This window comes from Cryptomeria japonica, chromosome 1 (assembly GCF_030272615.1).
Source record: "Cryptomeria japonica chromosome 1, Sugi_1.0, whole genome shotgun sequence".
In the NCBI taxonomy this organism is placed as follows: Eukaryota; Viridiplantae; Streptophyta; class Pinopsida; order Cupressales; family Cupressaceae; genus Cryptomeria; species Cryptomeria japonica.
The window spans coordinates 231,702,332-231,717,071 of record NC_081405.1 but is presented as its reverse complement, the minus strand read 5'-3'; the positions used below and the strand labels follow the sequence as shown (position 1 = coordinate 231,717,071).

The window sequence follows — 14,740 nt, the reverse complement described above, 5'->3', positions numbered from 1 at the left end:
TCATCTGTGATCTAAGAGGTTAACAATATCCCCATCTAGTTTCTCATGAAAATAAAAGGGTATGAAGATACTAACCCTCAAAGTGGGCTACTTAGACTGATTTTGCAAAAGTCTTTCTAAGTGTCTCAAGTGATTTTTCAACATTGGCCCTCAAATTTTGCCAAATTTTGGAGGTCCCAACATGCCTATCAAGGAGATTATTGATAGAATAATAGTAGCTCTAGTGAGACAACACATACTATGATCACATACATAATTAAAGGGGTGATGATTAAGTTAGATGTAAGGCATATGACAAGGTAAAATAGACTTTTTTCTTGATAGTAATAAATAAATTGGCTAGAGATGATTCAGTTTTGTATTTCATCAATAAGGTACTCAATCCTAGTTAATGGAGCTTTATGTGGATTCTTCAATGCATCTAATGGTATAGGATAGGGAGATCCCATCTCTACTTTCCTTTCAATCATAATGGTAGAGGCTATGGAAAGAATAGTTAAAAGGAAAAGGGACTATGCAATATGGAAAGGAATCAAAGTAGTAGAAGATTTGGAAGTAATTATGCATGCATAGTTTCAGACAACACAATTTTATTTAGGGAAGAAAATGTTACATAAGAAAAAAATATCAATGAATCTCTAGATGAATATACCAAACTATCAACAAACTATGAATAAAGAAATATCTTAAATATTCTTTTTTAACACCCAAAAGAATACATATAAATAAGTTGCTAAAGTATTGGGATTTCCTATCACTTTTTTGCTGAGCAAACATCTTAGTGATCTAGTCTTTTTAGGTACATGTAGATTTGGGTAAGTGCAAGAAGTTGCATTCACTTCATGTGGAATTTTTACACATAGAAAAAAAGGAAAATTGGGTGGAGTGCATGGCAAATGAAATGGGATCTCGATTAGCGACAAGATCTCGAGCCTAAAAACATATCGGGATCCTATAGGCTTTAGGGTCCCAATCTAAATTTTAGAAACGAAATCCCATTCTAAAATGAAAAGAGATCTTGTTTCTTAAAAAATATATTTAAAAAAAAGAAAGGGGATCCAACTCTCTTTTCCTCATTGGAATCATGATTGCAGAATTCCACCTGCCCACGAAGCCTTCCAGGTAGGCCGCTTTCTCCCTTCTTTTTTCTAATTTAGTTTTAAATGTATTTTTTTTAATTTATGAAATATTTTTTTTGTTTTATTTAATTATTTATTTATTTATTAATTTTAATTAAAAGTAATGGTTTCGTTGAAGTTTTTTTCCAAATTAAAAATGAAAAATTAGTGTTTAGTTTAGGTTTCTTATTTGGAATTTTAATTTACGTTTTAATATTTAAGCAATTTTTTTTATAAAATCCTTTGTTTTGCATAATGAATGAAAATGAAAATAAAAAAACAAAAACCAAAATGAAAACAAAAATGAAAATGAAGTCAAAAAACAAAAATGAAATGAAATAAAAAACAAAAACATGTACAAAACCGAAAACAAAAATGATTTAACGAAATTAAAATTCAAACCTAAGGTAAGCAAAATATACTTTCAAATGATTTAACTAAATTCAAATCCAAACTTAAGGTATTCAAAATATACTTTCAATGCATACATTTAAAAACCTACATCATTCAGGATCTCATTAGGACCTGTAGTCAAGATAAGACCCATTAAGATATTAAATATCACACATGAGCTCAGGTTAAGACATCTTAATTATCACATGACCACTTAAAAGACATTAATTTAAATCACATGATCCCTTACATGTACTTTCAACATGTATATGTAGACCTAATGTAAATTTAGGATCTCATTAGGACCTCTACTTTCAATCATTTGTCTATGACCCCTAGAGACAAATTAATTATCACATCTGACCCCTAGTTAAAACATTAATTATCACCCACATGACCCATGCTTAAGACATAATTAACATGACCCCTTAAGTCATTCATTATCACATGGCCCCCCTTAAACTAAATTGAAATTTGTTAACATTCAAGATTTCATTAGGACCTCTAGCTAATTTATAGGACCCCTCAAATATATTTTCAATGTACACATGTACCTTAACTATGACATGACCTAGGAAGTATTAAATTCTTTCAATGTATACATACTATTTCAACACATGAAGGGGATCTTAGGACTGAGGTTTAATAATCTACATCCTTGATTTATAACATTTGAAACCCCTTAAAATTTAATTTTAAAATGTACATTAGGACCTCTTTGCCAAAATAGGACACCTTAAAATTGACATCCTCAATCAAATACATGACCACTTCAGACAAATTGAAAGAATGTACACATGTGCATTTATTTTTTAATCTCTAGTGTGTACCATGTGTAGTTTTAAAAAAGTTTCAATCTTGAGATTTAAATTTTGAATTAACTATTTACAATGTACATATGTATGTGTATATAGTTTAAACATGTATGCCCACCATGACATGTGTATATATTTCATACATTGAATGTGTCTAGTTTGTACATGTGTATGTGCATGTGATCTTTAGGATTTAATTTACATGTGTTTTAGGATCCAAAATTTTTAATTTTAAGTTTTATTTAATAATTTGAATTAATTATATATGTACATATAGATCTAGATTCATTTTAAAAGTTATTTTTTTAATTTCTTTTTTCGAATTTATGTATATATTTAAATTATTTATGTATATATATGTAGAGCTCTTGCACCCATCTCACAAACACATATCTAGACATCATGGATGAATTTGACATTGATGAGTTTCTTAATCCACCACATCTCATATATCTATATCACTCCATCTCACAATCTCTCCCTATCTCCCTATCTCCCTATCTCTCCCTCTTGTTTTCTCTACATCTCATATATCTATATCTCCCTATCTCCCAATCTCTATATCTCGTATATCTATATCTCCCTATTTAATAATTTGAATTAAATATATATGTACATATAGATCTAGATTCATTTTAAAAGTTATTTTTTTAATTTCTTTTTTCAAATTTATGTATATATTTAAATTATTTATGTATATATATGTCGAGCTCTTGCACCCATCTCACAAACACATATCTAGACATCATGGATGAATTTGACATTGATGAGCTGCTTAATCCACCACATCTAATATATCTATATCACTCCATCTCACAATCTCTCCCTATCTCCCTATCTCCCTATCTCTCGCTCTTGTTTTCTCTACATCTCATATATCTATATCTCCCAGTCTCTCTATCTCCCTATCTCTCCCTCTTGTTTTCTCTACATCTCATATATCTATATCACTCCATCTCACAATCTCTCATGATCTATATCTCTATATCTATCCCTCTCCTTCCTCTACACATCTCTATCTTCCACTCCTTCTCTATCGCACTATCTCTATCTTTATCTCTCCCTCTACTTACTTTATCTCTCTATCTATTTCTCTCCATCTTCGTCTCTTTCTCTATCTTTATTTCTACATCTAACTTGTTCTCTCCCCCTCTACCTCTATATATGTCTCCCTCTCTCTCCCTCACCCTCTTCCTAGTCCTATATATCTATATTTTTGCCTCTCTATTTCTTTATCTCCCCCTTTATCTCTATTTTTTTATCCCTTCATCTCTCATTGCCTTATATATATCCCTCTCTAGCTCTCTATACAAAACTTCTTATCTCTATCTTTATCTTTCCATCTGTCAATCTCTCACCCACTCCCACTCTCATTGTCTCCTTTATAAATTTATCTCTTCCATCTCTATCTATCTTTCACTCCTCTCTCAATTCATCTCTCCCTCTCCTCTCCATATGTCTCTTCTCCATACCTTCTCTCTCTAAGCCCCCCTCCCCTTGGCTTTATAAGACCTTTGTTGCAAATACAACATCATTTTCTAAATAGCCAACCAATTGACCTCATATAATACACAAATGTATGCATAAAACAGACCAAAATTTTCCCTATTTGATCTTCCACATCTATTTGATATACCCATTGTACACCAAAATCCGATTGCTAGATATAATACATTTTACACTTTTTAATTGCTCCTGAAATTGGTCAAAACAATCCGCTCTCAAGTAGAATAAAATGTTTTTAAGTGAATACATTATGATTTTATTAAAAGATAATTTAAATGTTACTTCATCCCTAAGGAAAATAAAAAAATCAAACTAGTTCTCGTGGTCGTAGTTTCCCTTTTCTCATTGAGAAAACTCCGTTATTAAAAAAATCGAAGCAATGACATCCATAATCCATTCCACATCAAAATCACAGAACATTGGACACTAAAATATACGTGCTGTCCAAGTTTCCAGCTGAGGAGACTAACGGTAAAAAAGCACATGGCGATCAAGTCACAGAATCGTATAAACTTACCAAAGGGGTGTCTTCGGTTTTCCGTAAAGTTTATGTTAATATAAATTTGACTAGGAAAAGTGCTTAAATTTAATCAAAACGGAGGCCACGTAATATCGCTTTTAAATTTTACACCGCCTTTCCCTCCTCCGATGCGCTGGAACAAAAGAATAATTATAAAATGTGTAAATTTTCATCAATAATATATTTTTTTTATCGGTAATATTGCACTATAATCTGAGAATCTCCCCAAGGTGAAGATTCACCATCCCCAACTTTCTTTCCATTTGGACTGTCAAAAGAGCCAAAATGTCTCAATTTCATTATTAGTCCCATTCTTAATTGTTGATAACATCTAGCCAAAATTTGTTCTTGATAGTTTCTTGCCACACACTCGACACTCATGGGTCAGGATTTCCTCTAGTAGAGCCATCAAAGTTAACCTTGATCCAATCTTGCTCCGGTGACAACCATATTACCGGGCTACCTTCATATGTTCCAAGGATGAACCCTTTCTAGCCCATTAACACGCCATTTTTAATAATATTGTTTAAGTATTTGTGGCTTAAAAAATATATAATAAATAACATTCTATAAGAAAATGTATTTGGAATAAGATTGATTTTATATTTAATAAAATATTATTTCAATATTAAGTTTATGTTAATATAAATTTGATGAAGAAGAATTTTTGAGTGGGAGTGGACAACTTACAATTGAGTCATTAAGGTTCAAATCAAATCGAAAGGAAGGCTACAAAACATCATCTTTTAATTGTACACTATCTATCATTCTCTGACCTACAATCAAAGAATATTTAAAATTTATATATATTTTTCAATAATCTTGTTTTACTATTCATGGATTAGAAAATATACAATAGAAATAATAAACTAAAAGAAAATTTATCTCAAAAATAGATTGTTTTTAATATAAAATTAAAAAATATTTTAGCTTATCAAAGCTACTAATTGTTTATATATTAAAAAAATTATCAATTGTTTGATTCAATGAAGAGCGAGAGTTCATAAATTTTGAATGGTATAATCAAAAAAACATTCAAGAATTATTGAATATCGTTCAAATTTGAAAGAAAATGACTTTTAATTTGTGTGTATAATAATTTATTTAATTTCATCATTTGTTAAAAATATTCAAATGCCTAAAATATCAATAACTTCTAAAAATTTATGTTAGAATTATTTTAAATAAAATTTAACAAAAAATTTATTGGTTGTATTAAAATTAAATAAGATGTGATTCTTGTAAATGAGTTGAGAGTGTGTATGTATATATATGTTTATTCTTAACTAGAATACATATATTTTGCAAAATATATGTAAAAGACATCAACATATATCATTTCCAAGGTGTCTCTTTGCTTGAAAAAGAAATCTAAGAAAAATAAACACTCAGGGAATTGTATCTCTTCACCTTTTAATTTTTATTTTAATTATACGAATGATAGTATACTTTTTCTTTTCTTTCTTTTTTTTTTATGTAAGATCCGAGGAAAGCTCTCAAAAAATTTCTATTGCAAATCAAGGTGTGCTTCATAAAATTGTTAAATTACTTAGATAAAACATATGAAAATATGAAAAAATTCAATTGACAAAAGGTATTATATTATCAAATACAAAAGGAATTAACAATCTAATTAATATAATATTTATTCAAAAATTAGATTTTAACACAAATTTTTTTCTTTACTTTTTCCTTTTCTCCTTTTTTAAGGTTTTCAAATATGATTCCTACCAAAAAAGAAAAAAAGAAAAAAAAACTATTATGTTGATTTTTTCCTCTTTATAACTAATGTTTCAATTTTTTATTTTATTGAAGTTCATTTTTTCTTTTTAATCACATGTCTACTTCCTCTATAAGATAATAATGTTACATTATACGCATTCAATTTAGGTGGATCACACTAATAGTTCTATTCTTTATGGATTTCATTCACGAGCTTTGATAATTGTGTGGATGGCTTTTCTACATGTACTGCAAACATAAATTTAGTGGTATGATATGTAAAAGTTTATATGAAAGGGATGTAGTGATGGAGATATGTGGGCTTATGTACTAGTATAGGTAAGAAGGGTAGATTGAAATATGGTAATATTAAGATATGCATAAATGGATTGGGATTAGCTACAGGTGGGATTGATGATTTCATACACCATGCTAGGTTTAGAGATGGATTATTTTGTTAGATGTGACATGGTATTTTTTGGATTTTGAAATATTATATTTTGAAGTGAGTATTTCAATTTCCATATTTTGTGATCTAAATGAGTGTTTTGTTCCAGGTTTTAGGTTTTTGGATCTTTCATTGAACATTTTTGTTTTCTATATTTAGAATTGTAAAAAAAATTAGTAGTAGATTGCCAATTTTTCGATATTAGGGATTATGAACCACTAGTCTATGTATTTAGATTCATAAATTTAAAATTTGGAATGGGATCATTTTACTTTTTAGAAAGAAAAAAAATATATTATTAGATTATGTAGAGGTATTAAAATATTCAAATTTCTTATCTTTGAGGAATTTAAACCTAATAAAGATAGTTTATCCTAATGGATATTATGTTGGTTCTTTGACTAGGTTTATGAGGGGTTGAGAGGATCTTTGTGTTTGATTATGTTTAGTTTGTTCAATATATTTTGTATTTAAATCTTTTAGTTGAAATAAATTTCAATGGTCATTCGATCCCTGAATTTTCTAGAAAATTGTATTAACATTAATAAAAAATCTCATTAAAATTGAGAAGATTATGTATCTAATATAGGATGTAAGATGTATGAGAATGTTCATCTAAGTTTCACCATGGTTCTTGTAAGGGATTGAAAATGAGGTTTATAGATGATTTTAAAAAAATGTATAATGAAGACATAATGCTTGCTAATTGTTGAAAATTAAATAAGATTTTTTCAAATAAAAATTTATTCTCTATTATTTAAAAAATAGAAATAATAATTTAGCTTTGTCAATCCAATCTTTTAAAAACATAATTTAGTTTGGTGATAGGCATAATCCCAATTATGACTATTGATCCTTGTTTTGAATTAGCCTAATATACTTACTTTAGGTTGGAGATTTGTAGAGTTCTTTGTAGGTTGTAAATAGTCTATTTTTAATTGTGAATATCTTTTTTTATGAATTTAACTACTTAAATTTTTCCTTACTTTTATAAAACAAAGAAACTTGATGATATATAAAAGAATCTTTCCAAGAGTTTTCAGAATAATTATTTAGGTTGTCAAAGCATATTTTGTTTTACTCATCTAGAGTAAAAACCTTATCTAGTTAGAATGATGAAGTATCTCATGTTCTTACTTTAGAGAATCAACCCTAACTAACTATTACCATATGCAATCAAAACATTAGTACTAGATATATTACATCACAAAGGCATAAAAATTAGTATATTTAGTCTTGCATCAACACATTATAATTAAAAGACATTCAAAAATATATATTGAGTTTGAACATTTGTTGTCTAGATGAGAATTTCTAGAGGGCTTCATCGAGGTCACTATGGTTTTTATACTAATTACATGCTACATAATAACAACACAATAAACTATTTTGTCTATTCAATTACTTTTGCATAACATTTATGTACTATATTTGCAATCACAAAAAAAAAAATATGATATTTTTATATTATATTTGTCATTATGAATTGAGTAGCCAAATTTTTATGTCCACCATTAGATTTTTTATCATATTAATATTATATTTATCAAATTAAATATTTAATTAATACAATTATATTTATTCTATGAAATTCAAAATAACAACCTGAAATAGTGTTTTTATCATTTTAAATGACTTTTTTTAATAATTTTCATTAAATAATATATATCTATAAAAAAATGACTCCATTATTAATCATGTTAACATGCTGTGGTAATTGGATCTGCTTGACAACTCCTGGTATAAATGCTTTACTCGACTATGGAAAAGCTCGATTCCCCCTAAATACAATGCTTTAAATGGTAGCTTATTATTGACAGACTCCCAATAAGGAGAAACCCCCTTAGTACTGATATGTGTTCCATTTGAAGATTACCTGAGACCAGCAAACACATTCTTTTTGACTGCTCCTTCACCAGGGAGGTTTGGTTAATGTTTTCTTTTTGCATTCCTAATCATGTGGATATCCTTAACATTATTTCTCGTTATATTGATGGACTAAAAAAGGATGCTAACTTATTCTAGTTTATCTTATCTTCTTATATCCTTTGGTTCATTTGGAAGATGTGAAATGAGGACAAGTTTAATGGCAATGGCAGATGTCTTACTAAGTCTCTTCGTAGACTCACCTTTTTTAAAATTGCCTCGTAGGTCTCCTTCGTGATGAATGTCGAAAGGCATAAGCTCCTCCGGTTCCTGCAAGATGGGCACGCAACAATGTTCATACATGAGATGAAGGATGGCTACGAGTGGAGAAGGCTCGCGAAAAACCAATCTTCCTTTGAAGAGGCTCTAAAGAAGCTGCTTAAAGAGATCAACAGCAACAGGATGCCTGAGGCTGATCACATTGCAAAGCTGTCCCAGATCCAAGACCGAAAGAAGGTGATTCAGATGGAAGGGGCCCAAGGGTGGACCACTTGGATTGATCATTTTGATCACATCTTGCAGTAGTGCCTAGACTTTCCTTTTTTGCACTGTTCCTTTTTTTACATTGGACTACTCTCTAGTAATGTAACACAGATCTTCCGTAGTTTTGGAGGTTGAGGCGCAGCCTCCCCTGTCTACAGCTGATTGTATTTTGTTTACTCTCGATCTTTAATATTAAAAAAAAAAGACAATTTATTCATTCCATTAGTATGTGGCTACGAAGAGGCACTAATAACATTATTATTACTAATGCCTAACCTGGGGAGTCGCGTCTCTAATATTTACTGAATGATTCAACTTCTTAAAGAAAAAAAAGTAAAACGTAAGCACGTTATCATCTGTAGATGTATTTTATACTACTAAGAGGTAATCAACCGGAATTATTTGCTCTCCCATTAACGAAGTTTCTAAATTTAACAAGAAACTAAAGTAAGTCAACTCGCTCTGATTCTCTTAATACAATATGGACGAGAAATTTTTTGTTATATTGAATATTCATACTTACAAACAAAAACAAAAAAAAAAAAGAAAGATGCCAATATATAAATGCGAATCGGTCAGTCATCAAGATCTCGTGAAGCTCACAGACAAGGGCCTGTCTTTAAATATGTCCAGCACAAAATCTTGCACCTCCTCAGGTGTGTATTTAACCAACGTATCGCTTTCAAATTGGCTCCTGAATCTGGTAAGAAAGGAACTGTAGGCTGGTACCAATTTCTCAGTAATTGAAATACCTAGCTTCTCTCGCAGCACGACGTCAGGAACCACCCATCCGCTATGCCTTCTCTTTACCTCTTCCATCGCTGAATTGAATCCCTTCAATTTCTCCTTCAGACCTTGCCCGGACGAAATTCCACCTCTCCCTGCATCTTCCTCGTCTGTTATACTCCACAGCACTTTCATCCACGCGCTCCTTTCATAATTGAGAGCGTACTGCCTTACCCTATTCCACTGATTTCTTACCCAATCCTCGCCCAGTATATATTTGAGCTCGGAGCCATTCACTTTCTGGACTATGTAGTGAAGATTATTCATGAGAAAGAGGTACGACAGAGCCACAACTTTGTACATATCAGATTTCTTGACAAGCTTACACAGGAGAAGGAAGATGGCCCATCCGAGATGGACAGACAACGGGTCACAGGGATTGTGAACGGCGTAATCGTCGGGTAGCCTCTTGGGTAGCTCCTCAGGCGCATCTGCAGTTATGTTAACCAAAGTTTCCTTGTAATCGGAGAGAAAAGTGAGATAATTCATAACGTATCTGGTGAGAGGATGTATAATGCCGCCCGGACTGGCAGCCTTAGAATTCTCCTTCTCAATGGCCTTATCAAATTCTTTCAACATTCCCCGGGCCGCCTCTCCCAGCTTGGTCACGATCTTATGCTCATGCACGCTTGGGAAGGAGTTTTGACAATATGTGGCCTCGATGTCCCGCATGAGATCAGTGACGGCTTCGTAGAGGTCAAGCACTCTGAATATCCTTTCCGGCGTCAGGCTTGTGGCTGCCACTCCTTCTGCCAAGGCGAAAACCCTGCCTGTGGTCTCCTTGGCGATTTCGGCAAAACAAGCATCTCTCATCTTATCAAGCCCCTCAAACACATCTTCACACAGCCGCTTTTCTCGGGCAACCAGGATTCGGATGCTGATTTTGGCACCGTGAATCCATTTCTTAATCTTTTCATCAAGAAATTCCCATTTCATTTTCCGAACATCCTTTACCGTCACCTTGTCCACGCCCAGATTGTATAAACTCTCTTCCACCACGGACTTCCTGCTGAGAACGAAGACTCGGATGGATTCACTCGCATACCCACTCTTCGCCATGCGCTGCGCTATTCTCCGCAGATCCACCACGGCGTCCAACGGAACCATGTCGAATTCACAGAGTCTGTTTACTGACAGACAATTGGAGCTCGAGAAGCTGCTGCGATTGTCGTCGCCGTCAGAGCAAATGGATCTAGTGAGGCTACCCTCTGTGGAGGAATAGAAGGACGGACGAGCCGATGACTCCCGATCAGGATCGATGGGTTTGCTGTTAGATAATAGAATTTTATGAAACTCTTTCTCCAGACGGATCATGGCCATTTTCATTAGCCGCTGTGCACGGATGATTCCCGCAGCATCTGTGCCAACGGCAGACAAATATTCCATGAGCCGTTGGAGATTGTCAACGGTTTCCATGTATATACGGACTTCTTCTGCAGTGCTCTGAAAGAGCATTTTTATTGTGGTTTTTTTGCACTCCCATCTGGTAATCAGTATTTCTGCTGCGGCCAAAGTTGCTTCCATCCTTTCCAATGCATACGAGCTTTCGTTTTCTCTGTGTGGCCGCTCCTGTTCAAATGCTTGGCAAGAGACTTCTTACTCAATACCTAAGAAATCCCTTGAAATGTAAAGTCAGATTAACATGTACAAATATTTGATATATAAAATTGTATGACTTTGTCTCCACGAGATTTTCGCTTGACTGACTTATGGTGGTGTAAGCGATGAACGCTATGTATCCAGGATTCTACGAATGGTGTCAGTGGACCTAATTTTTTTAAATATGATATCAAAGAAAAAATTACAATGATGGGACACCTAATTTCTTAAGAAAATACTACTACAGAGCCCTAAATACTTTGTTTCAATATTGAAATGGACTGAGTAAACCCTCTGTTGCGATAAAGCAAACGCCTGAATATATTGAAGGAGACCAAGTCAACATTTGAAGCTCTCACATTACTATTAACTTTTAAAAATTTATTCTATTAATTTCCTTTCAATTTAAAATTTTGGTTTATTATTAAAAAAACACCCCACCAGATCTTTAGGCGCAAAACCAGGCAGACTACTGCTGAGAAGGACACGAAAATGAAAGAGAGTCAGATTGCTCAGGAAAACACCGACTTGAGGGAAGCGGCCAAGGCAATGATGCTCTTGGTGCAGAATGCAGAAGAAACCATGAAGAGTTTTTAAATTTCTTGTAACGCTGGGCTTGGGGTCAATTTCTTGCTGGCCTCTTGCTGTCCTTTTCTCTGATACTGGTGTTTTTTCTAGTCTTTTGCAGCTGTTTTGTTTTGTTTCTTTCCTAAATATCTTTCGAATGTAATTGGGTTTCGGGTCCCTTAAAACTTGTTTTTACTTAATCAAAAACATTTGAAGCTCTCACATTACTATTAACTTTTGAAAATTACTAGCATTTTATCATTGCATCTTATAAAGATTAACATTTCATCTTCCTTTTCAAAATTTATTCTTTTAATTTCCTTTCAATTTAAAATTTTGGTTTATTATTAAAAAAATGCATTAATTCTGAGTTTTTGCCTTGACAAATTCTTGATGGTGAGCTGATGTAATTGAACTTATTAATTATAGGATAAAAAAGTTAAATTCAATATCATTGTTGATCTTATATATTGATAACTTTCATTTTCATTATCATAAAAAAAAATGATTTTAATTATCAATATTTAAAAGTATTGTTTATATTTTTTATATTTAATATAATTGTAATATAAAATTTCAAATTTGAATCTATGATATTGTCTTTTCTAAGACTTGGGAACCCAACCCTTAGCCTTAGACCTACAAAGTATAATGCCATGAAAACAACAAGGAAAAAATTGATTTGGCAATATGGCTAACCACTATTTTTTAGAATTTTTATGAAATTAAAATTCATTTATAGATGATGATGCCTAATTTTTAAATATGTTCTTTTTCTATTATTTCAATTTTTTATTTTCTATTTTCTAATTAATTTTTACTTAAATTATTCCATAATATTGAAGTGTTAAGATTTAGTATTTTTTAATAAATTTTAATTTTGTACGTTTCTTTTTAAAAATTATGTGACATCGATCTATACATAATTTTTTACACAATGATTTAAAAAAATAAAATTAATTTAACTCAAACTATGGTAGTTGTACATAAGAGGTTTTAAAAAACAACAATTGGGATCAATTAAAAATTAATAAAAAATATCTAAATACTTTTAAAAATATATCCTCATCAATCTTCAATATAATACACATATTTTCCCAAAAATAATTCTAAAAATACTTTTATTTAGGTCAAATTATGGTGGTCACACATGTGCATGTTATGGTCATATAAAATTAATTTTAAATAGTGATTTTTTGTACATGACTATTAAAAATCAATTTATATCATTTGTGCTTAAGAATAAATTACATTTTTTAAACTAGATTTAAAGTACTACATCAATATTTTATATCATCTCAGTATTAGAATAAATTACAAATTCAAAAGATTTCCTTAGAGTACTAGAATTTTTTAAGATTCTATATTTAAGACCCTCAAATTTTTAGTTTAATTGAGATAACATGTTTCAAAATTAGGGAAAATAATTCCACTTTTTGGACATTTTGTGGAGCCAAATTCTTCCATGTACCCTAAATCCATAATCATTGACTTATCTAATGAATGGATAATTTTTGTAAGGATAGGAACAATGATGAGGGACTAAAGAACTTACTAAAGGAGAATAAAATAGTTAATAGATTTCAAAATGTGTATGTCAAGCTCTACCTTCCATATTTGTGGGATGAATTTTCCCTCCAAATCATGTGTTATATCATATTGTAAGGTAGATTCAATTCAATCTAAAGCTACCATTTTTCTCACTTCATGTGGTTGTGACAAATGTGTTCACCATTTGAGACACCTACTTCATGCACACTTGATGTATGCTAAAAAATGTGTCTCTTAAGCATTGATATGATGTACCTCTGGAGGGGTAGTCAATCATATATTCCTACCTCCTCTACCTTGTGTATATATTGAAGGATCTCATTCTAGATTTACACACTCTTCATATTATACTATATATATCCTATTGTACTCATTTTTGTTCATTTGTGGAAGGTTTATTTGTTCTTTCAAATCTTGGCATTCTCTAACAATGACTACCTTAAATATTACCATATCCAAAAGGTTCTTTCCTCTTCCTTATCAATATCTATCCATCTAACATCATTAAAAAATTGTACAATGAGGTAGAAACCATAGGTGGTTTAATACTAATATTCTAGATATTTTGGAAAGAATTAACCTATTTTGTTGAGTATACACCTTAGGAAAATTAGGAGGTTTGTTCAATAGTGTGAAAAACTAGTTGGACCTAAACTTAGGGGATAAACAAACATATTCAACCTAATAGGACAATCTCTTATCAAGTGACCTTCTTGTCTACAAATAAAATAAGCAATATGTTTATCGAAATATAATAAAGGTTGATAAAATTCAAACCTACAGAAAATTAACTTAATATTTTGAAGAAGCTAATTATTTAAATCCATCTCCACATAGACCCTAGGATACACCACTAAGATGAGAATTTTATCTAAGTTATTCCTACATTAAATAACTTGTTTAAGATGTGTAAATATTTTCCTCAGGAATAATTTGAAGAAAAGGTTAAAAATAGGAAGCTCATCCTGCATTAGATAAAATGATCTTGAGGGGTATTCTCAGTGAAAATACAAGATCCAAGATTTTAGATATCATTAGTGACCACAAATAACCCAAGTAACATATTTAAGCATGACTTAAGCATGTTTAGTTGATTTAAAATTTTAAGACACACAACCTTTTTCGAACCCTCTCAAAGTTTAAATTTCCTAACCCTTTTATTCTCAATTTATTTTGTCTTATTTGTATATAGTTCTATTTCATAAGGTATAACTCTATTTGTGACCAAAACACCTTTATTTGTGTACTCTCGTATGTTGGAAATCCTAAACGGTATCATCACTTCAATAGGAAGCATGAATTATAA

The 14,740-nt window shown here is 31.3% G+C and overlaps 1 protein-coding gene across 1 annotated transcript; it reads right to left on the bottom strand.

Annotated features, from left to right (window-relative positions):
* Window positions 1-9,513: 9,513 nt before the first annotated feature.
* LOC131857153 (exocyst complex component EXO70H1-like) lies at window positions 9,514-11,241 on the bottom strand. The gene is made up of 2 exons (XM_059209314.1): window positions 10,946-11,241; window positions 9,514-10,876 (listed from the first exon to the last, which is right to left on the bottom strand). The coding sequence occupies exons 1-2, from the start codon at window positions 11,239-11,241 to the stop codon at window positions 9,514-9,516; spliced, it is 1,659 nt and encodes a 552-aa protein (XP_059065297.1).
* Window positions 11,242-14,740: the final 3,499 nt, after the last annotated feature.